Source organism: Amblyomma americanum, chromosome 6 (genome assembly GCF_052857255.1).
Source record: "Amblyomma americanum isolate KBUSLIRL-KWMA chromosome 6, ASM5285725v1, whole genome shotgun sequence".
Lineage (NCBI taxonomy): Eukaryota > Metazoa > Arthropoda > Arachnida > Ixodida > Ixodidae > Amblyomma > Amblyomma americanum.
In genome coordinates this window covers 103,387,167-103,410,592 of record NC_135502.1, presented here as the reverse complement: position 1 = coordinate 103,410,592, position 23,426 = coordinate 103,387,167, and the positions used below count along the sequence as shown (strand labels likewise).

Here is a 23,426-nt window from a genome sequence, read left to right as displayed (position 1 = left end):
CTCTTTGGTGCTTCGCTGTTTTGATGCTGCGTAAGCCCTGCTTTCCTCGTTGATGTGCCCAAACCTAATTAGATTGAAACTGAGTGTTATAATGACCAAATTTTAAGGCGCGTTAGGTTTTTGCGAACGATTCGTTTATTTTTTTTTCGTGATGTGCTCTAGATCCCGTCTTTCAGACAAGAAAGGACGCTGCTGTTGATAGAAGGGGACCGCCTGACTGCCTTCGCCTTCAGCTTTGCGTATGTCCTCAGAAGGAGGTCGATGAAGAAGCTTTGATTATGGTAGGAGGTGGAGCAGCCTTCAGGCACTCGTGTCATAAGGACTGATGATAAGCGCTGCCTCCTCTCTATATATGTGTAGCCCTTTTATAGGTACTCGGGCGGCGTACACTGAACTGAGAGGGTAGGCTCCACCATGAAATCTCCTGCCTATAGGCACGCAAGGAACGATGAGATAAGGCTAGAGCGCTCGCTCTAAACGAGAGCCCGCGGCCGCGCTACTTCTTCCCGAGAGAATCGCAATATCCTGGTAAGAAACGAAATAAAAGAAAGCAAGGCGCCTTGAGCAGCGTCTTCAGGTTCTCTCGATAGGCTTGTCATTTGTGGAAATGCGTGCCTCTACGCTCATGACCGATACGGGGCGAAATGGCGAATGATGATTGCAAGCCTTTCGCTCTTCGCAACGATTCGCCCTCTATTTCTTATGATCACGTAGACATTATTGCGAGTTTTCATTGATTTATGCCCCGTAAGTGCTGCTTATTTGGACGCCGTACAGGATGGTAAGCAACGAACATATTCCGCTGGATTCTAGTGAAGGTGGTGCGTTTACATCGGAAACCCGACAGTAAAATTGAGAGGTTACTCGGAATCTCTGCTACTTTATACACTGGGCACTTGCAACTTAAGATGTGCATTCAAGTCTTGGAAAGCATTGAAGTGTAGGTTGCTCTTCATGTCAGGTTCCTGTCTTTTGAAAATCATAGCAGACAATGGTGTTGGAAACGTTTCATCATGAAAATGGTTAACTACAATTATAAACAATTATAAGGTCGTTATTCATTAGATATTCAATTTTATGCACAAAATTTAGGGCACTGATAGTGGTCATTGGACTGGACGGGCATTCGGACAGAGGAAACAATACACACATAAAGAAATGTTTACCGGATACCTTAGAGGAACTATGCAGACAGAGAGTAGACAAGTATAGATTTCAGTCATTGCTATGAGCTGTTAACCTGCACAATTTCTTAGTACAATGCAAGCATGGCATTTCTTGGGTTTGTGGTCGCTCTGCAAGCGCTGCATTGAAAATTTTCAAAAAATCCAAGAACGTTGCTCCTCATGGTAACACTATTTATATTCTTTATCAGGTAGATTGACGTCATTATCCCACAGAATTCTCCCAGTCATTAGCATTAAACTTATTTATTCGCTAGTCGCCGCCACTACTTCCAAGCATATTTCAAACCCTCAACTAGCTTTGCGCAACACTATGCATATTTTGTTTTATCACTGTCTCCATTCCGCTACCCTGCCAGACCTTTCTTAATCGGTTCGCCTGCCCGATTACTACATTTCCTGTTTTTTTTTTTATCGGAGATAGCATATCAGATATTAATTCGATGCCTATACGACTTTGCATCGAGAATGGCGGGAAAAGAACACCTAGGATGTTTCAAAGCTGACACAGTGCCGAGAGATAATAGAATGCGCTGTTCTAAAGAGAATAAAATATGAGCGTTGTCTAGAACTGAATAATAGAGGAAAAGGTGTTGTCAGCGCAGGCATGCCTACTTTTTATCCAAAGAGCGTTATGGCTGCCCTTTATCGTGAACTACGCTTTCTCTCCTGTGGTTTGCTATGCTACGAATTTTGATATCATACAATTTTTTTTTCACCATACGCTGCGTTTGGCAAAACGTGAATTTTTTTTACAATTTACTGTTTGCGTACACCAAGAATATTGTGTTTGTAACATGGAATGGCCTCCGAAGTGCCATAGGCCAAGTTTAAAATCTCCGACATTCTTTCGCTTAGGCTGCATCCGAAGTGTTTACTTGGCATTACACTTGAATCTGCACTGCTGTATGTAATCTTTTGCGTAATGTGTCAGTTCTGGGATATCAGGTGCCAACTTACTTTCTTTATCGTGAGCGACGTAAACTTCACTTATGTTTGCTTCATTGAATGTTCAGTCCTGCACCAGCCGCGAATTAGGTATCCCTTTTTGCTTTTTTTTGTGTACAGCAAGATAATTTACTTCTTTGTTTGTACGTTCATAGCTTCAGTATTCTATTATATTGTCATACTAAGTTGCTCACGAAGAAAGTGTTAAAAAAATAGGGGGTATAAAATACCGGACGCGATATTCGGAGGTCGTGGGTTCGGATCCCACCGGCGGCATGGTTGTCTTTTCTGCTGCCTTATAAGTAATTTTCTTTAAGCGATTGATTAATCTAAGTACTATAATAACCCACTGATAAGCACGACACATAAAAAAGTAAAACATTCCCTTATGCACCTTGGTTTCGGTGACTGTTGGCTCCCTTCATATATATATATATATATATATATATATATATATATATATATATATATATATATATATATATATATATATATATATATATATATATATATATATATATATATATATATATTAGCAGACAAGGTAAAGTAAATGAGGGGCCCGTTTGACAAACTTATGAAGGGAGCCAACAGTCACCGAAACCAAGTTGCATAGGGGAACGTTATTTTTTTCTGCTGCTTTATAAGTAATTTTCTTTAAGCGATTTATTAATCTGAGTAATATTATCCCACTGATAAGCACAACACATTAACAAATAATAATAATAACGTTCCCCTATGCAACTTGGTTTCGTTGACTGTTGGCTCCCTTCATAAGTATATATATATATATATATATATATATATATATATATATATATATATATATATATATATATATATATATATATATATATATATATATATATATATACACATACATATATATATATATATATGTTGTAAGCACTGTGAGTGACCTTCATCTTCATCTCAGCGTAATCATCATCGGTCATCGGGTCGTGCGAAGAAGACGAAGTGTTGCTAAGCTGTGACTAGTCGGTAGCTGCTGCTTCGGCCTACCTGAAGTAAAAAGGTGAATTTGCTGGTGCGTTCTTCTGCCTCACAAGTGGTGGAGGTGACTCCTGATCCCAGCGTCCTCAACGCGGCACCCCCTGGAGCTCCGTTCCGGTCGTGTTCTTGGCGGCACATCAACCGCCATGGCGCAGTCACATCCCCCTGCTCTCACCGTTCCGGCGCCTGTAGCTACCGATGGGCATCCCACGGCTGCCCATGCCACCTCTGCACCACTGACATCCCAAGGTGCACTTGCTCAGCACCATTTGACCCACCCAACTTGGTCAGTTACCTCACGTCAGCGCGACCCTCCGGTTTTCGCCGGTCTCCGCGGTGACGACGTCGAAGACTGGCTACAGCAGTACGATCGGGTGAGCGCTTTTAACGGTTGGGACGCTTCTATGAAGCTACTCAACGTCTCATTCTACCTGAGTGACGTGGCTAAGACGTGGTTCCTCAACCATGAGGACGCCATTCCTGACTGGCCTCAATTCACGACACAGATCCGCCAGATATTTGGAACTGTTGGTGCTGGTCCGACCTCTTTTCAAAAGAAGCTAGAGACCCGTGTGCAGCTTCCAGGAGAGACATACACATCATACATTGAGGACGTACTCGCCCTTTGCCGGCGAGTTAACAATGGCATGGTCGAGGCTGAACGTGTCGGACATATTTTAAAAGGAATTGGCTCTTTTGCCTACGCAGCTCTAGCTGCCCAAAATCCCGTCACGGTGGCAGACATTCGTGCCACTTGCCAGCGACTTGACTATCTACAGTCGCGCCGCCTCAACAACACCTGGGATCCGAGCCAAATTCCCGAAACTGATCTGCGCACCATCATACGATCTATAATACGGGAAGAGCTCCACAATGATATTTCGTCGGTTCCTGCCTTCTCACGCCCACCTGCTCAATCTACTGGGTTGCGTGGCATTATCAAGGAGGAGCTTACTTCACTCAATCGTCCCATGGCTACAGAACCACCAGCCCCTCCCTACGTTCCGACGTATGCTGAAGTCACTGCGGCTCCTCCTCCTTGTCCTCCTGTCCATCACGCGCCCGTCCCACCCAGCCTCGCCGCCCTGTCCCCGCGACCACCGGTGTATGGTAATTGGCGGCCTCTCCCACCTCGTCCAGTATGTTTCTACTGCGGAATCCGCGGCCATGTAACACGCGTTTGTCGCCGACGACTGCGAGATGAGCGTGCGAGCTATGGGTACGTTCGACGTGACGACGCCTACCAGCTTCCTCCTCGCCAGTACTACACCGATAATGACCTCCGTCCCTCTTCCTCCCCGTCGACTTCTCCTGACCGGTCTAGGACAGCACGGCCATCGCGTCGTCGCTCCCCGTCACCCTTTCGCCGGACTTCGTCGCCCCTTCGCCCTCCATCTTCAGCTTCTGCACCGCCTGTCGTCGCTCCAATTCCTCCTCTGCTCCCATCAAACATGTTGACTGTATTCCTTGAGGGACATGAACTGGAAGCTTTAATTGATACCGGCGCCGCTATTTCTATTATGAAACTTGACTTGTGTTTAAAACTGCGAAAAGTGCGCACACCTTATACCGGTCCTCCTTTACGTGCTGCAAATGGACAGAATATTAACCCTTGTGGAGCGTGTACAGCCCGAGTCACCATTGATGGCATCTTGCACTTCATTGAGTTTGCTGTCCTATCCTCCTGTGTCCATCAACTCATCTTCGGCTGGGATTTCCTCCAAAACGCCTCAGCAGTCATTACGTGTTCCCCTCCCACTATTGAAGTCACTGAATGCAACATTCTTGCCGATAGAGAACCACTTTCTTCCCGTGTAGTTATGCTTGCCGATCACGTCCTCTATCCGGGCAACGAAGATATTCTATCTGTGACTTCTGACGCCGTCACCGATGGCGACGTCCTGATTACACCCAGCCCACGTCTCCTGTCAAGAGGTATTATCATCATCGTGTCCCTTCTTCGCTTCTCCAGCGGTTCTTCTCTTCTCGCCGCATTCAACACCACATCAGAGCCCATTCTTCTGCGACGCGACTCTACTGTTGCATCAATTGCTTCCGCCCAGCCTGTCACACTTCTTCCCATTTCCACCTCCGATCGCTCTGATTCATCCCCTGCCTCGCTCAGTGCAGCACTTCGCCACACGATCAGCACCGACCTGACAACAGACCAGACAGACGCATTGCTCGCTGTATTGAACAAGCACGCAGACTCGTTCGACGTCAATTCCGGCACACTGGGTCAAACCGCTGCAGCAACGCATCGCATACTCACCGACGGATCAAGCATAGTTAGACGCCGGCCTTATCGTGTTTCTCCAACCGAGCGCAAAGTTATTCAGGAAAATGTTGCTGACATGCTTGCACGCAACATCATACGCCCATCGTCTAGTTCCTGGTCATCGCCTGTTGTGCTAGTGCAAAAAAAAGACGGTTCGGTTCGTTTTTGTGTAGATTACCGTGCTCTAAACAGAATAACTCGTAAGGATGTGTATCCCCTCCCTCGAATTGACGACGCCCTCGATTGTTTACAAGGTGCCCAATTTTTCTCCAGCCTTGACTTAAGATCAGGCTACTGGCAGATCCCCATGAATGAAGATGATAAAGAGAAGACCGCCTTTGCAACACCGGACGGTTTATACGAATTCAATGTAATGCCTTTTGGACTCTGCAACGCTCCTGCTACATTCGAGCGTATGATTGACACAGTTCTCCGCGGCCTCAAATGGAAAACATGTCTCTGTTACTTAGATGACATCGTCATTTTTTCTTCGTCATTTCCTGATCACCTTACTCGTCTCGATGAAGTTTTGACAGCACTTTCCAGCGCTGGCCTACAGCTAAACACGAAGAAATGCCGTTTTGCATCAAAATCCATTAAAGTTCTTGGCCATCTCGTAAGCAGCGAAGGAATTAAGCCTGACCCTGAAAAAATCGCTGCTGCGCTGCACTTTCCCCGTCCAACTCGGGTCAAAGATCTCCGCAGTTTCCTCGGCTTGGCATCATACTTCCGCAGATTCATCCGCAATTTCGCCTCTATTGCCTCACCTTTACATGCGCTTCTTCACAACGACACGCCTTTCATCTGGTCTCCTGCTTGCGAAGAAGCATTTGAAACTCTGAAGCGTGCTCTGACTTCGGGTCCCGTCCTCTGCCATTTTGATGATAAAGCACCGACAATTTTGCACACCGACGCCAGTAGCCATGGCATTGGCGCTGTCCTTCTGCAACGCCAAAACACCTCTACAGAAAATGTTGTTGCCTATGCGAGCCGAACTCTGACTTCTGCGGAACAAAACTACACTATTACCGAACAAGAATGTCTCGCCGTCGTCTGGGCTGTTCAGAAGTTTCGTCCTTACCTGTACGGCCGTCACTTCACAGTCGTCACTGACCACCACGCCCTATGCTGGTTATCCACTTTGAAAAATCTGTCCGGTCGTCTCGGGCGGTGGATCCTCCGCCTTCAAGAGTACGACTTTACTGTCACTTACAAATCGGGCAAGAAGCACAAGGACGCCGACGCTCTCTCTCGTTGCCCTATTGCTTTGCCGTCGCAACCCATGTCCTCGCATTCCTCTCCTGTCCCAACGGAGTCAAGCCATTTAAACCCTACAGTTATGCAGTCTTTGAGCGCCGCCTATATTGCTCCCATGCCAGATATACACTGCAATCTTGCTCACCACCAGAGTGCTGACCCTTACTGTCAAAAGCTGATTGATAGTCTCAGCGGTGTTCTTAGACCTCCAAATGCCCGTCTCCGTCGTCGGCTCAAAAATTTCAAGTTACAGGATGGCACATTATTTTGGCACAACTACAGCCCACTGGGCCACACATGGGTTCCCGTAATTCCTTCTTCCCTGCGTCCTCAAGTTCTACAAGCCTTCCACGACGACCCCACCGCAGGTCACCTTGGGTACCACAAAACCTATGACCGCATCAAACGTCGTTTCTTCTGGCCTGGCCTTTCAACCTCAGTATTAAAATACGTAGCGTCTTGCATCCCTTGTCAACGACGCAAGCGGTCTACGTCGCCTCCTGCCGGTCTCTTGCAACCTCTCCCATGTCCTTCCACACCTTTCGAAGTCGTCGGAATCGACTTGTATGGACCCCTGCCCTTGACTCCAGCTGGCAACCGCTGGGTCGTTACTGCCGTTGACCACCTCACCCGATACGCTGAAACCGCAGCACTTCCTTCCGGCTCCGCTTCCGAAATCGCCAACTTCTTCCTCCACACCATACTTCTTCGCCACGGCGCCCCTCGCCTCCTCCTTAGCGATCGTGGCAAGTCGTTCCTCTCCACCGTCCTCGCCGCAGTGCTTCATGCTTCAGGCACGGTGCATAAAACTACATCTCCTTACCACCCTCAGACCAATGGCCTCACAGAACGCTTTCATCGCACCCTTTCTGATATGCTATCCACCTACATTCACCCTCAGCACAACAACTGGGACTCTTTACTCCCCTTTGTAACCTTCGCCTACAACACTGCCGTTCAACGAACCACCACCTACTCTCCGTTTTTTCTTGTTTATGCCCGCCATCCTACCTTCTCCCTCGAAGCATCTTTCTTCACAGCTTCTACTCCGTCTGCCGCGCCTTCCCACGAACAGTTCGTGTCTCGTATCGCCCACTGCCGTGATCGTGCCCGCCTTCAAACTGAAGCCACTCAAGCTTCCAGGAAAAGCACGTATGATGCGACTCATCGCTCAGTGTCTTTCCGCCCTGGAGACGAAGTGCTACTCTGGACACCTACTCGCATCCCCGGCCTGTGTGAAAAGTTTCTGAGCCGTTTTATTGGCCCGTACACGGTTCTGGAACAAACTTCCCCTGTAAACTATCTCATCACACCTGCATCGCCTGTTCGCGATCGTCGGTGTCGCGGCACCGAGATTGTGCACGTGTCGCGCTTGAAACCCTTTAACCGCCGACCTTAAGATTTAATTTGCGACCAGGATGGTCGCTTTCGTTCGGGAGGGGGAATGTTGTAAGCACTGTGAGTGACCTTCATCTTCATCTCAGCGTAATCATCATCGGTCATCGGGTCGTGCGAAGAAGACGAAGTGTTGCTAAGCTGTGACTAGTCGGTAGCTGCTGCTTCGGCCTACCTGAAGTAAAAAGGTGAATTTGCTGGTGCGTTCTTCTGCCTCACAAGATATATATATATATATATAGAGAGAGAGAGAGAGAGAGAGAGAGGCGGCGGCAACGCCAAGATGAGCGTCACCAACCCGTTCGCATTTTTCGCACAGGTTTTTCTCGGATTGCTGCTGCTACCAGAGGCGCCGCCATCGGCATATCAAGCGTCAGTGAACATAATTCGGACTACTGGAGGCGATGAAATTATCCCAGCGTTTCGACCCGCCACTTTTCACCAGCGCGACTATCATATCTCGTATGGCACCACGCGGCTATCAACGGAAACCACAAATGCATCGACACGGACATCAGGACCATCCAGTATAAAATGCGGCTTCGCCGGATCCTTCGGCAGTGGGCGCGGCGGCAACGCCAAGATGAGCGTCACCAACCCGTTCGCATTTTTCGCACAGGTTTTTCTCGGATTGCTGCTGCTACCAGAGGCGCCGCCATCGGCATATCAAGCGTCAGTGAACATAATTCGGACTACTGGAGGCGATGAAATTATCCCAGCGTTTCGACCCGCCACTTTTCACCAGCGCGACTATCATATCTCGTATGGCACCACGCGGCTATCAACGGAAACCACAAATGCATCGACACGGACATCAGGACCATCCAGTATAAAATGCGGCTTCGCCGGATCCTTCGGCAGTGGGCGCGGCGGCAGCGCCAAGATGAGCGTCACCAACCCGTTCGTATTTTTCGCACAGGTTTTTCTCGGATTGCTGCTGCTACCAGAGGCGCCGCCATCGGCATATCAAGCGTCAGTGAACATAATTCGGACTACTGGAGGCGATGAAGGGATCCCAGCGTTTCGACCCGCCACTTTTCACCAGCGCGACTATCATATCTCGTATGGCACCACGCGGCTATCAACGGAAACCACAAATGCATCGACACGGACATCAGGACCATCCAGTATAAAATGCGGCTTCGCCGGATCCTTCGGCAGTGGGCGCGGCGGCAACGCCAAGATGAGCGTCACCAACCCGTTCGCATTTTTCGCACAGGTTTTTCTCGGATTGCTGCTGCTACCAGAGGCGCCGCCATCGGCATATCAAGCGTCAGTGAACATAATTCGGACTACTGGAGGCGATGAAATTATCCCAGCGTTTCGACCCGCCACTTTTCACCAGCGCGACTATCATATCTCGTATGGCACCACGCGGCTATCAACGGAAACCACAAATGCATCGACACGGACATCAGGACCATCCAGTATAAAATGCGGCTTCGCCGGATCCTTCGGCAGTGGGCGCGGCGGCAGCGCCAAGATGAGCGTCACCAACCCGTTCGTATTTTTCGCACAGGTTTTTCTCGGATTGCTGCTGCTACCAGAGGCGCCGCCATCGGCATATCAAGCGTCAGTGAACATAATTCGGACTACTGGAGGCGATGAAGGGATCCCAGCGTTTCGACCCGCCACTTTTCACCAGCGCGACTATCATATCTCGTATGGCACCACGCGGCTATCAACGGAAACCACAAACGCATCGACACGGACATCAGGACCATCCAGTATAAAATGCGGCTTCGCCGGATCCTTCGGCAGTGGGCGCGGCGGCAGCGCCAAGATGAGCGTCACCAACCCGTTCGTATTTTTCGCACAGGTTTTTCTCGGATTGCTGCTGCTACCAGAGGCGCCGCCATCGGCATATCAAGCGTCAGTGAACATTCTTCGGACTACTGGAGGCGATGAAATTATCCCAGCGTTTCGACCCGCCACTTTTCACCAGCGCGACTATCATATCTCGTATGGCACCACGCGGCTATCAACGGAAACCACAAACGCATCGACACGGACATCAGGACCATCCAGTATAAAATGCGGCTTCGCCGGATCCTTCGGCAGTGGGCGCGGCGGCAGCGCCAAGATGAGCGTCACCAACCCGTTCGTATTTTTCGCACAGGTTTTTCTCGGATTGCTGCTGCTACCAGAGGCGCCGCCATCGGCATATCAAGCGTCAGTGAACATTCTTCGGACTACTGGAGGCGATGAAATTATCCCAGCGTTTCGACCCGCCACTTTTCACCAGCGCGACTATCATATCTCGTATGGCACCACGCGGCTATCAACGGAAACAACAAATGCATCGACACGGACATCAGGACCATCCAGTATAAAATGCGGCTTCGCCGGATCCTTCGGCAGTGGGCGCGGCGGCAGCGCCAAGATGAGCGTCACCAACCCGTTCGTATTTTTCGCACAGGTTTTTCTCGGATTGCTGCTGCTACCAGAGGCGCCGCCATCGGCATATCAAGCGTCAGTGAACATTCTTCGGACTACTGGAGGCGATGAAATTATCCCAGCGTTTCGACCCGCCACTTTTCACCAGCGCGACTATCATATCTCGTATGGCACCACGCGGCTATCAACGGAAACCACAAATGCATCGACACGGACATCAGGACCATCCAGTATAAAATGCGGCTTCGCCGGATCCTTCGGCAGTGGGCGCGGCGGCAACGCCAAGATGAGCGTCACCAACCCGTTCGTATTTTTCGCACAGGTTTTTCTCGGATTGCTGCTGCTACCAGAGGCGCCGCCATCGGCATATCAAGCGTCAGTGAACATAATTCGGACTACTGGAGGCGATGAAATTATCCCAGCGTTTCGACCCGCCACTTTTCACCAGCGCGACTATCATATCTCGTATGGCACCACGCGGCTATCAACGGAAACCACAAACGCATCGACACGGACATCAGGACCATCCAGTATAAAATGCGGCTTCGCCGGATCCTTCGGCAGTGGGCGCGGCGGCAGCGCCAAGATGAGCGTCACCAACCCGTTCGTATTTTTCGCACAGGTTTTTCTCGGATTGCTGCTGCTACCAGAGGCGCCGCCATCGGCATATCAAGCGTCAGTGAACATTCTTCGGACTACTGGAGGCGATGAAATTATCCCAGCGTTTCGACCCGCCACTTTTCACCAGCGCGACTATCATATCTCGTATGGCACCACGCGGCTATCAACGGAAACCACAAACGCATCGACACGGACATCAGGACCATCCAGTATAAAATGCGGCTTCGCCGGATCCTTCGGCAGTGGGCGCGGCGGCAACGCCAAGATGAGCGTCACCAACCCGTTCGCATTTTTCGCACAGGTTTTTCTCGGATTGCTGCTGCTACCAGAGGCGCCGCCATCGGCATATCAAGCGTCAGTGAACATTCTTCGGACTACTGGAGGCGATGAAATTATCCCAGCGTTTCGACCCGCCACTTTTCACCAGCGCGACTATCATATCTCGTATGGCACCACGCGGCTATCAACGGAAACCACAAACGCATCGACACGGACATCAGGACCATCCAGTATAAAATGCGGCTTCGCCGGATCCTTCGGCAGTGGGCGCGGCGGCAACGCCAAGATGAGCGTCACCAACCCGTTCGTATTTTTCGCACAGGTTTTTCTCGGATTGCTGCTGCTACCAGAGGCGCCGCCATCGGCATATCAAGCGTCAGTGAACATTCTTCGGACTACTGGAGGCGATGAAATTATCCCAGCGTTTCGACCCGCCACTTTTCACCAGCGCGACTATCATATCTCGTATGGCACCACGCGGCTATCAACGGAAACCACAAACGCATCGACACGGACATCAGGACCATCCAGTATAAAATGCGGCTTCGCCGGATCCTTCGGCAGTGGGCGCGGCGGCAACGCCAAGATGAGCGTCACCAACCCGTTCGTATTTTTCGCACAGGTTTTTCTCGGATTGCTGCTGCTACCAGAGGCGCCGCCATCGGCATATCAAGCGTCAGTGAACATTCTTCGGACTACTGGAGGCGATGAAATTATCCCAGCGTTTCGACCCGCCACTTTTCACCAGCGCGACTATCATATCTCGTATGGCACCACGCGGCTATCAACGGAAACCACAAACGCATCGACACGGACATCAGGACCATCCAGTATAAAATGCGGCTTCGCCGGATCCTTCGGCAGTGGGCGCGGCGGCAACGCCAAGATGAGCGTCACCAACCCGTTCGCATTTTTCGCACAGGTTTTTCTCGGATTGCTGCTGCTACCAGAGGCGCCGCCATCGGCATATCAAGCGTCAGTGAACATTCTTCGGACTACTGGAGGCGATGAAATTATCCCAGCGTTTCGACCCGCCACTTTTCACCAGCGCGACTATCATATCTCGTATGGCACCACGCGGCTATCAACGGAAACCACAAACGCATCGACACGGACATCAGGACCATCCAGTATAAAATGCGGCTTCGCCGGATCCTTCGGCAGTGGGCGCGGCGGCAACGCCAAGATGAGCGTCACCAACCCGTTCGCATTTTTCGCACAGGTTTTTCTCGGATTGCTGCTGCTACCAGAGGCGCCGCCATCGGCATATCAAGCGTCAGTGAACATTCTTCGGACTACTGGAGGCGATGAAATTATCCCAGCGTTTCGACCCGCCACTTTTCACCAGCGCGACTATCATATCTCGTATGGCACCACGCGGCTATCAACGGAAACCACAAACGCATCGACACGGACATCAGGACCATCCAGTATAAAATGCGGCTTCGCCGGATCCTTCGGCAGTGGGCGCGGCGGCAACGCCAAGATGAGCGTCACCAACCCGTTCGCATTTTTCGCACAGGTTTTTCTCGGATTGCTGCTGCTACCAGAGGCGCCGCCATCGGCATATCAAGCGTCAGTGAACATTCTTCGGACTACTGGAGGCGATGAAATTATCCCAGCGTTTCGACCCGCCACTTTTCACCAGCGCGACTATCATATCTCGTATGGCACCACGCGGCTATCAACGGAAACCACAAATGCATCGACACGGACATCAGGACCATCCAGTATAAAATGCGGCTTCGCCGGATCCTTCGGCAGTGGGCGCGGCGGCAACGCCAAGATGAGCGTCACCAACCCGTTCGTATTTTTCGCACAGGTTTTTCTCGGATTGCTGCTGCTACCAGAGGCGCCGCCATCGGCATATCAAGCGTCAGTGAACATTCTTCGGACTACTGGAGGCGATGAAATTATCCCAGCGTTTCGACCCGCCACTTTTCACCAGCGCGACTATCATATCTCGTATGGCACCACGCGGCTTTCAACGGAAACCACAAATGCATCGACACGGACATCAGGACCATCCAGTATAAAATGCGGCTTCGCCGGATCCTTCGGCAGTGGGCGCGGCGGCAACGCCAAGATGAGCGTCACCAACCCGTTCGCATTTTTCGCACAGGTTTTTCTCGGATTGCTGCTGCTACCAGAGGCGCCGCCATCGGCATATCAAGCGTCAGTGAACATTCTTCGGACTACTGGAGGCGATGAAATTATCCCAGCGTTTCGACCCGCCACTTTTCACCAGCGCGACTATCATATCTCGTATGGCACCACGCGGCTATCAACGGAAACCACAAACGCATCGACACGGACATCAGGACCATCCAGTATAAAATGCGGCTTCGCCGGATCCTTCGGCAGTGGGCGCGGCGGCAACGCCAAGATGAGCGTCACCAACCCGTTCGCATTTTTCGCACAGGTTTTTCTCGGATTGCTGCTGCTACCAGAGGCGCCGCCATCGGCATATCAAGCGTCAGTGAACATAATTCGGACTACTGGAGGCGATGAAATTATCCCAGCGTTTCGACCCGCCACTTTTCACCAGCGCGACTATCATATCTCGTATGGCACCACGCGGCTATCAACGGAAACCACAAACGCATCGACACGGACATCAGGACCATCCAGTATAAAATGCGGCTTCGCCGGATCCTTCGGCAGTGGGCGCGGCGGCAACGCCAAGATGAGCGTCACCAACCCGTTCGTATTTTTCGCACAGGTGAGCAAACGTTACGGGAAATCATTTAGAAGTAACGTCTGCTTACTGTTGCTGCCGTGCCCACAGCCGCTTTGTGAATTGCTCTTGAATGTGATTGTGTCGCTCCGATATCAGCTTTTGCTTGGCGGTGATATCGAAGAAAATCCCGGCCCTATTGACCATACGATTGCTGAACAGCTGAAGATAATTGCTGAAGACATTCAGGAAATTAAGAAAGGTAAAGCTGTAACCAACCAGAAGCTTATTGCAATAGAAATGAAGCTTGAAAAAATTAGTGGGCTTGAAACGCAAGTCACGGAGTGCGCCAGGAAAGTTAGGGAATTAGAACGTAACCTTGCTACCATGACCAGCAAAATCGATGAGCTTGAGAACAGAAGCCGTCGGTCTAATCTAATCATTTATGGTGTTAAGGAGCAGGGGGATGAAACTACAGACACTTTGCATGAAACTGTCACGAAAACGGTTTTTGAGGATATACTTGGACCCCCCGCGGTGGCTCAGTGGTTAGGGCGCTCGACTACTGATCCGGAGTTCCCGGGTTCGAACCCGACTGCGGCGGCTGCGTTTTTATGGAGGAAAAACGCTAAGGCGACCGTGTGCTGTGCGATGTCAGTGCACGTTAAAGATCCCCAGGTGGTCGAAATTATTCCGGAGCCCTCCACTACGGCACCTAATTCTTCCTTTCTTCTTTCACTCCCTCTCTTATCCCTTCCCTTACGGCGCGGTTCAGGTGTCCAACGATATATGAGACAGATACTGCGCCATTTCCTTTCCCTAAAAACCAATTATTATTATTATTATTATACTTGGAATTACAAAGACAGACATTGAAAGAATTCATCGTCTGGGCAGACCAAGTAAAGACAACGAAACTAGACCTAGGCCTATAATCTTGAAGTTTCTTGACTACCGAGACAAACTTAGCATTCTTAAACAATGTTCTAAACTAAAAGATTCCGGTTACTTCATTGGAGAAGATTTTTCGCTTGCTGTCAGGAATGTTAGGAAAAAATTATGGGACCGCACTAAAGAACACTGTGATAGAAAAGAAAAGGCATCTCTGGTATATGACAAAGTGAAAATAAATGGTCAGCTCTTCACGTGGGATAGTGAGAGTAGTGTCATTGTTCCAGTTAAGCCAAAAAACAAAGATCAAAACAACACTGGAAAGCGAATCACCAGGAGCAAACGTCAATAACTGTACTCAACTTAAATGCACGCAGTATTACAAACAAAACACATGAACTTGAAGCTATCGTGCTGGCCTTTAAACCCGATATTGTCGCAGTTACAGAGACATGGTTACACAAAAACATTTCAGACCGTGAAACTCTGCCGCCGGGCTACACAATTGTAAGAAAAGACGGGGAATCAAAAGGAGGCGGCGTCGCTCTGCTTATTAAAGGTGACATAAAATATTCAGTCATGCCGGATGTTCCAACAGTTGAAGCAGTTTGGTGTAAGATTTATCTGACAAATGGTATCGCGCACGTTGGCGCTGTTTATCGGCCACCAAACGCAGAAAACTCGTACCTAGATTCCTTGTTTGATTACATGTTAAAGCATATGTCTGGCAGCAGGATACTAATGGCAAGAGATTTTAACTTTCCAGAAATTGACTGGAGTTCTCTGGGTTCAGGAACTGTGGCAAGCTCCATAATGCTTGATTTTTTATTCACATTTAATCTAAGCCAGCTTGTTTCCACGCCCACTCGCATCCAGGGAGCGTCCAGAACAATTCTCGACCTAATATTTGTTACAGACCACTTCCTCCGCGGTACAATTAACATTCATACACATGAAGGCCTTTCTGACCATGAACTGGAGGTGTGCACCTTGCCCTTAACGAATGTCATCCGCTCTCATCGTCCATTTAAAAGTGTACACGTATTTAATAGAGCTGATGGCGCAGCCATACTTACATACCTTGCTCACGAATTTCCAGACTTCTATGATCTCTGCACCAACGAACAAACCAGCATAGACGAGGCCTGGCTTCAATTCAAAGCTCATATTGGGCATTGCATTGACCGTTTTGTACCCTCAACAAAAAAGGTCATCCGTAAGCAAAATCCTTGGATCACGCGTGAAATAATACATACGAAGCGCAAAATAAAAAGGCTACGCAAATATAACAAGTTACGAGCTGTCTCAGCCTACCAATTGCGGATCCAGGAATTAACAAAGTCACTTAAGAGTAAAATTAAATGCTCGAAAGAACGTTTCTGCAGTAGTACTTTAAACAATTTTATCAAAACAGCCCCGTATAAGTTTTGGCATATAAATCAACGTCCAAACCCTCATCCGCCGGTATCCCCCCAGGAAGGCAGAGAAAAGGCAAATTCATTCAACCGGTACTTTCAGTCAATTTTTACGCCAGACAACAACCAGCTTCCTGAATGCAGGCCCAGCACTACCGCTCACGTCAAACTGCCAGGCGTTCCAATTATATCTGAGAGCGGACTGTTATCGCTTCTGCTGAGTCTAGACGAGAAGATAAGCAACAGACCGGACCGAATCCCAAATGCTTTTCTAAGATGGTATGCGGAACCAGTCAGTAAGTTTTTCTCTTGTTTACTAAAAATCACTCCGGGAAGGCCGTTTACCATCAGAATGAAAAATAGCTAAAGCAGTCCCCGTGCACAAGTCAGGCAACTCATTTTCACCGACTAATTATCGCCCCATTTCACTGACCTGCACGTGCTGTAAATTACTGGAGCATATAATACTTAAATACATGACCCAGTTTGTAGAAGAACACAATCTACTTAATTAAAACCAACATGGGTTTAGATCCGGCCTATCTACCGTTACCCAGCTAATTGAAACCCTCCATGACTTCGCATTAGGCATAAACGACCAGTCACAAATTGATGCCACTTTTTTAGATTTATCAAAAGCCTTTGATCGGGTGTCCCACATGAAATTGTTATTTAAACTAGAGAACTTATTTGGAGACGGCCCGGTTCTTCCCTGGATTAGTGACTATCTTGCAGATCGCTACCAGTTTGTGCAGCTTGGTGAATGCGTTTCAGACACGGTTCCTGTTCTATCCGGCGTCCCACAGGGCTCAGTACTTGCTCCGCTTTTGTTCCTACTCTACATTAACGACGTAACCAGGGATATATATGTCAAAGTTCGCCTATTCGCAGATGATTGCGTAATCTATCAAGAGATAAAAAATTCCAATGACCACGTATACCTTAACAACGCCCTGAATGGTGTCGCGCAATGGTGCAATAAATGGCAGATGATTATGAATCCAGACAAAACAGTTTCCATGACAATTAGCAAGAAAAAGACACCAAAAAGACAACGTCCCACTACGTAAAGTGCAGGAGTATCGGTACTTGGGCGTATCGATAACATCAAATCTTAACTGGTCAACGCACGTTCGAAACGTCACAAGAAAAGCTACGAAAAAACTATTTTTTCTCAAACGTATGCTGCGTCATTCTGCTCCTTGCACTAAGCAACTCGCATATGTCCCCCTCATTCGTCCAGTTCTTGAATATGCCAACATAGCTTGGTTTCCGTACGTGAAAAACGATGTGACCATGTTAGAAAGCGTGCAGCGCAAGGCTGTTCGTTTCATATTCAACAGATACCGCCGCACCGATTCCCCAACTGAACTACTGCATCTCGCAGGCCTTCCGACGCTCACTAACCGAGCCAAAGTACACGGCTTGAAGTTCCTATTTGAACTGTTTAACAATTACTTTAAGGTTGATCCCTTAGCCTTTGTTAGTATCAACCGTTCTAGAAACACACGCCACAAACACGCTCTCACAATTAAGGAATTGTCATGTAAAAACAACGCCTTTCTCTACTCCTTTTTTCCTCTCGCAGTGCGCGAGTGGGAACAAATTTGATCCAGTAATTGCACAACAAAGCTCGCCTGAAAATTTTACCCAGCTTGTAGAAGAAGCACTATTGTGGCCAAACGCAGAGTAAAACTATTGTATGGTGTCTGTGTTATTATCACATTGATCATTTTGCTTTCATTGTTTTGTGCTGCATTACTTGCATGTATTTTATGATCCTAATTTTACAAATTGTGTACTTACCATTGTTATTTATGTATTTTGAAACACAGTAAGTTTTCTGTGTTGCCTCTTGACTTCCTTGTACATATCCCTTGACACGTCCTGTATTAATGTAACCAGTCGATTGTGCCGCTCTCTGGTATAATTCTTTTTTAATAATACTGTAAAATTGTTTTTCTATACCCACCCCTGTTACAATCCCTCTGGGGATTGACAGTATATTTAAATAACAATATATATATATATATATATATATATATATATATATATATATATATATATATATATATATATATATATATATATATATATATATATATATATATATATATATATATATATATAGCATCAGCAACCGCGTGGCAGCTGTCACAATTAAGCTTAACAAGAGGCAGTTGCTTCGACGCATATGTTTACAGCGCGATAGTACAGAACACTGCTGACAATAAAACAGACAACAGTTGCTCTACTGACGGCGAGACACTGCTGGCGGTAAAACAAATAAAAGATACAGAGAAAAAGTATATTGGCGCGTTTAACCTAGGACAAAGACCTTGACATTGAAGCAATAATCCATAATCCGGTATAAAATAAGAATGTTAGACAGGATATCGGCAGCTGTGTCAGGAGACGAAATATCTGATTAGGAAGCGCCAAATAGAATGGAAATGGTAAAGCTATCAAAGCTTATCAATAATCGTAAGTTAACGGACATAAGAGGGATAAATGAAGAGAAGATAGCATGCTTTCAAGAACCGAGGTAGCATAAATTCGATGAAGAGGTAGAAAGTCATGCGAAAAAATCACGCGCATACATTGAGAGACAAAGAGGTCAGTGTCATTAGAAATATGGGTAAGGAAGCTAAAGTAGCCGAAGAGTTCTATATTAATCTAACCACTGGTCATTTTAATAAGGATGGTGATGAGAAAAAAGGTAGTGCAAAATAATTTGAAATTTCACCGGTAAAGAAAAGAAGAATAAAAAAAGCATTAGAGTCAATGCAAAATGGGGGAAGCAGCTGGCGAGGATCCGGTAACAGCAGATCTAATGATGGACGGAGGAGATATTATTCTAGAAAAATCTTTTACGGTGTATATTCAATGTCTGAAGACCGCGAGCCTATCGGAATCTTGGAAGAACGCTAAAATCACCTTAATCCATGAGAAAGCGGCGCCAAGTGCTAAAAAAATTCTAGACGAATCATCTCGCTGTCCATTTCCTACAACGTGTGACAAAAGTAGCCGCACATATAATCAGGACAACCTTAGACTTCAATAAACCAGAGGACCGGACTTACTTTCGTAACGGGTACTATTAATGAGGTGGTAGAGATATGCACAAAATATAACCAGCCCCTATATATAGCCTTCATAGATTATGATAAAGCATTTGACTGCCTCAAAAGCTCAGGAGTTCTGCGTGCACTGTGAATCTAGGGTGCAGGAAAACCATATAATGTACGCAACCTGCGATTCTGTGATGGCATTGCCTTCATAAGTAACTCATAGGAGAACTTGCAAAGCGGGACCAACGACCTAGAGAGGCAGTGCCAAACAGTGGGTGCAAAGTTAATATGCAAAAAACTAATGTAATGTTCCGCCTCGGAAGAGAACAGCAGTATACGATGGCTAGCGAGGCGCTAGATAGCTTAAGGAATCAATCTATATTAAGTAGAGGCAATAACTGCAGGTCCGGACCACGAATGTGAAATAGCTAGAGTAATCATGGTGTTTTGTGCATTTGACATGTAGTGTCATGTCATGTTTCGCAGTTTAATTGAATTCACTGCGCCTTACTTTCCCAATAAATGTGACGCATGACGGAGAGATTCTAAGGCTAAAAGCTGCCATGAAACAGCCTGACTGAGTCCAAGAACCTCAAAAATGAGTGTACAGGATGAAACGCACATAGCTAGATCAACCTCATTTTCACAACAATATTTAAAGCAACGTGAAATTGTGAACACATATGAACAAGTTTAAGGGATTTGTATACGTGCAAAGCCAGCGGAAACGGACAGAATGTATTGCAAGGTTGCCAGTGGAAAGAAAAATAGGGGAAAAAACATGAAAACTCAGTACACATGTGTGATAACAGCGATTTGCAGCGGCACACAAAACCAGCTGTATAATGACAAAGAATATTTTAAGCTCATTTGGTGAACATTAGCTAGAGATGGGTATCTATTCATAGCAGACGGCGATCCGTGTTCTACAGCTTGTGGTTTGTAATTATTCGAAAGTTTTTAATTATAGGTAGTTGAATTTGGAACGTGGTGACCACGAGAACAGCACGAAAGTTGGCTACCGTGGAATGCGGAGAGAGTGACAAGAAGGGAGGAATAACCACCGGAACGTTCTTACCGTGCAAGGAATAGGCTATGGCTAAAGCGTAATAAGGTGATACCTTTGGGTGTTTACCACGCAAACTACACTGAGGGTAGGTGCTCGGAAGGAGAAGGATGTTTAACGCGGAAGTAGGAGAGTACAGCTTAGGAAGGCATAACCGGAATGTGGTTAGCGCGTGAATAGAGCCTCTGGCAGTTATCGTGGAAAGAGGAGGATGCGCCCAGAGCTGGAGAATCTGCAAAAAGAAGACGGTTGCCGTGACAGGACGAGGTCTAGACGGACGTGGGCGCCACACTCGGAGAGTGGTTACCGTGGGAACCACCCTGAGTGTAGTTACTCCGGAAGGAGAAGGAGTACCATGCAGTGCAGAGGCCGCGCATCCGACGACTGGTTTAGGCTTTCAGTTGCAATAGGCTGTTATTTGCAAGTTTATTTCATTACTATCAGGGCCACTGAGGCGTTACAGGTAAGAGTGGTAATTATGCAAAATCAAATACAAAGAAGAATGATTAACATAGATGATGAAGAAGCGCAGATTTTAATGCTTCTGGCACTGGGATGGAGAAGATGCAGGCGGGCAGGTGGTTCAATCTGAGCTTGCCTTGGGCAGGAAAGAAGGAAACTACTGGTTAGTTTTGCAACTGGGAACATTCACTTTCAATCGGTGATCAATACGAGATGATGCGTAACTTGGAGCAGTGAAAATACTTTGCTTTAGCGATTAATTTCTGCAGTATATTTTGTGGAAAGGGAAAGTCTAGAAAGCTGACGCCGCACAGAAAGATCTGGAAGGTCTTGAGTTCGTTTAATGAGTGTAACGCTAGATAAAACAGGCTGAACGATTCTGAACAGATTCTAAAGTATTAATCAGTGATTTCATGTCAGGGTCCTATACAGAAGACGCATATTCTAATTTAGATCGGACGACCGTTCGGTACAGCAGTAGTTTTAAACTAACCGGAGAAAGTGAAAAGTTACGGCGAAGGAAACCAAGCATGCGATTAGCGTTATCAGTTATGTGTTCTATATGCGTTTTCCATAAGAGGTCATTGGTGATGCATACGCCAAGTTACTTATACGCAGAAACAAAAGCTAAGGAAGAGCCATTTAGAATATATGGATGCGCTTTACCTTTGTAAGGTATTCGTGGTACTTTAAGTGCTTTAAATTTAGATACATTAAGCTTCATTAGCCATTGTCGCACCAAGGAGAAATGTTATTAATGTCAGATTGAAGAACTAAGCTATCAGAACAGTAGGAAATTTCTCTGTATATGCTACTTTCGTGAGTGAACAGCCTGATAGATGATGTTATGAGATCAGGAAGGATAATTAATATAGATTAGGAAAACGAGAGGTTCTAGAACAGATCCGTGAGGAAAGCCCGCTGTTACTGAAGAAATATCACAATTATGATCATTAACTGTTGCATACTGAGTACGACCGGCCAAAAACTCAACCCACTTTGATACACCACTATCTATGTATAGTTTATTAAGTTTGAGAAGTAGAAGAGGTGAGTCACGGTATCGAAGGGTTTAGCAAAGTCAATGAATATACAATCAACATTCTAAGAACGATCCAAAGCTGCAAATATCCTTAGTAAATGCGATTAACTGTGTTTCACATGAACGAATTCTTCGAAAACCATGTTGAGGGGCTGTAAAAAAAGAATTGGACAGAAGGTGAATCATGAGGGTAGAACAGATTACATGTTCAAGTCATTTGCATGGAATAGAAGTTAATGATATTGGTCTGTAGTTTATAGGGTCTGAAAATCACCAGTCTTGTGTACTTTAACACCTTGCCCACCTTCCGGTCGTCAAGGACCATGCCGGCCTGCTATGACTGAGTAAAAATTTCGGATAACATAAGTGATAGATAAGTAATACTGCTTCTCAACATCTTGTTGCTGATACCATCAGCACGTGCAGAAGATGAGAGTTTAACATTATCAATCACTTTGTAAATTGCCGCCGCGGTAGCTGAGTGGTTATGGCGCTCGGCTGCCGGCCCGAAAGACGCGGGTTTGATCCCGGCCGCGGCGGTCGAATTTTGATGGAGGCTAAATTCTAGAGGCCTGTGTGCTGTGCGATGTCAGTGCACGTAAAAGAACCTCAGGTGGTCTAAATTTCCGGAGCCCTGCACTACGGCGCCTCTCATAGCCTGAGCCGCTTTGGGACGTTAAACCCCATCAACCCACCAACAACTTTGTATATTCTCTCCGAGTCAATGGTGCTGGCATGCATCAATTGGGAGTCAAAGGTAGGCATGTCGGGAAGAGTAACGGGCGTAGTTTTTACGAAACACAAAGAAAATGTACGATTTAATAAAGTGCCACATTCATTCAATGAAACCAGGGCACCGTGGTTATCTTTCAGTATCATATATTTTTTTCGGTTCCACGTAAAGGATAGTCCAGAACTTGCTTGGCTTAGTATTCAGCAGTTTAGGCAAGGTATCTTGAAATAGGTTATCTTGAAATAAGTGCTGAAAAAGGCATTTTTGTAATTCGATGCCAAATTACGGTAAGCATTACATCTCACAGAAGAGTTAGATGCTGTGCAGCGACGAAAGATGCGTTTTTTTTAGCAGTCGATTTGATGTAATTTGATTTGTGAGGTTTTAACGTCCCAAAGCGACTGAGGCTATGAGGGATGCAGTAATTGAGGGCTCCAGAAATTTCGACCACCTTTGGTTTTTAACGTGCACAGACAACGCACAGTACACGGGCCTCTAGAATTTCGCCTCACCGAAATTCGACCGCCGCGTCTGGGATCGAACCCGCATCTTTCGCACAGCGCTGCGGCGGCTGCGTTTTTATGGAGGAAAACCGCTAAGGCGCCCATGTGCTGTGCGATGTCAGTGCACGTTAAAGATCCCCAGGTGGTCGAAATTATTCCAGAGCCCTCCACTACGCCACCTCTTTCTTCCTTT

General features: G+C 47.2%; 1 protein-coding gene across 1 annotated transcript in view; it reads left to right on the top strand.

The window, feature by feature from the left end:
* Window positions 1-15,293, top strand: part of LOC144095427 (uncharacterized) — a 43,454-nt gene extending 28,161 nt beyond the window's left edge. The window contains exons 3-4 of the mRNA XM_077629170.1: window positions 13,922-14,587; window positions 14,916-15,293. Coding sequence (XP_077485296.1) covers window positions 13,922-14,587; window positions 14,916-15,293 — 1,044 coding nt within the window. The remainder of the gene's footprint in view (window positions 1-13,921; window positions 14,588-14,915) is intronic.
* The last annotated feature ends 8,133 nt before the right edge of the window (window positions 15,294-23,426 follow it).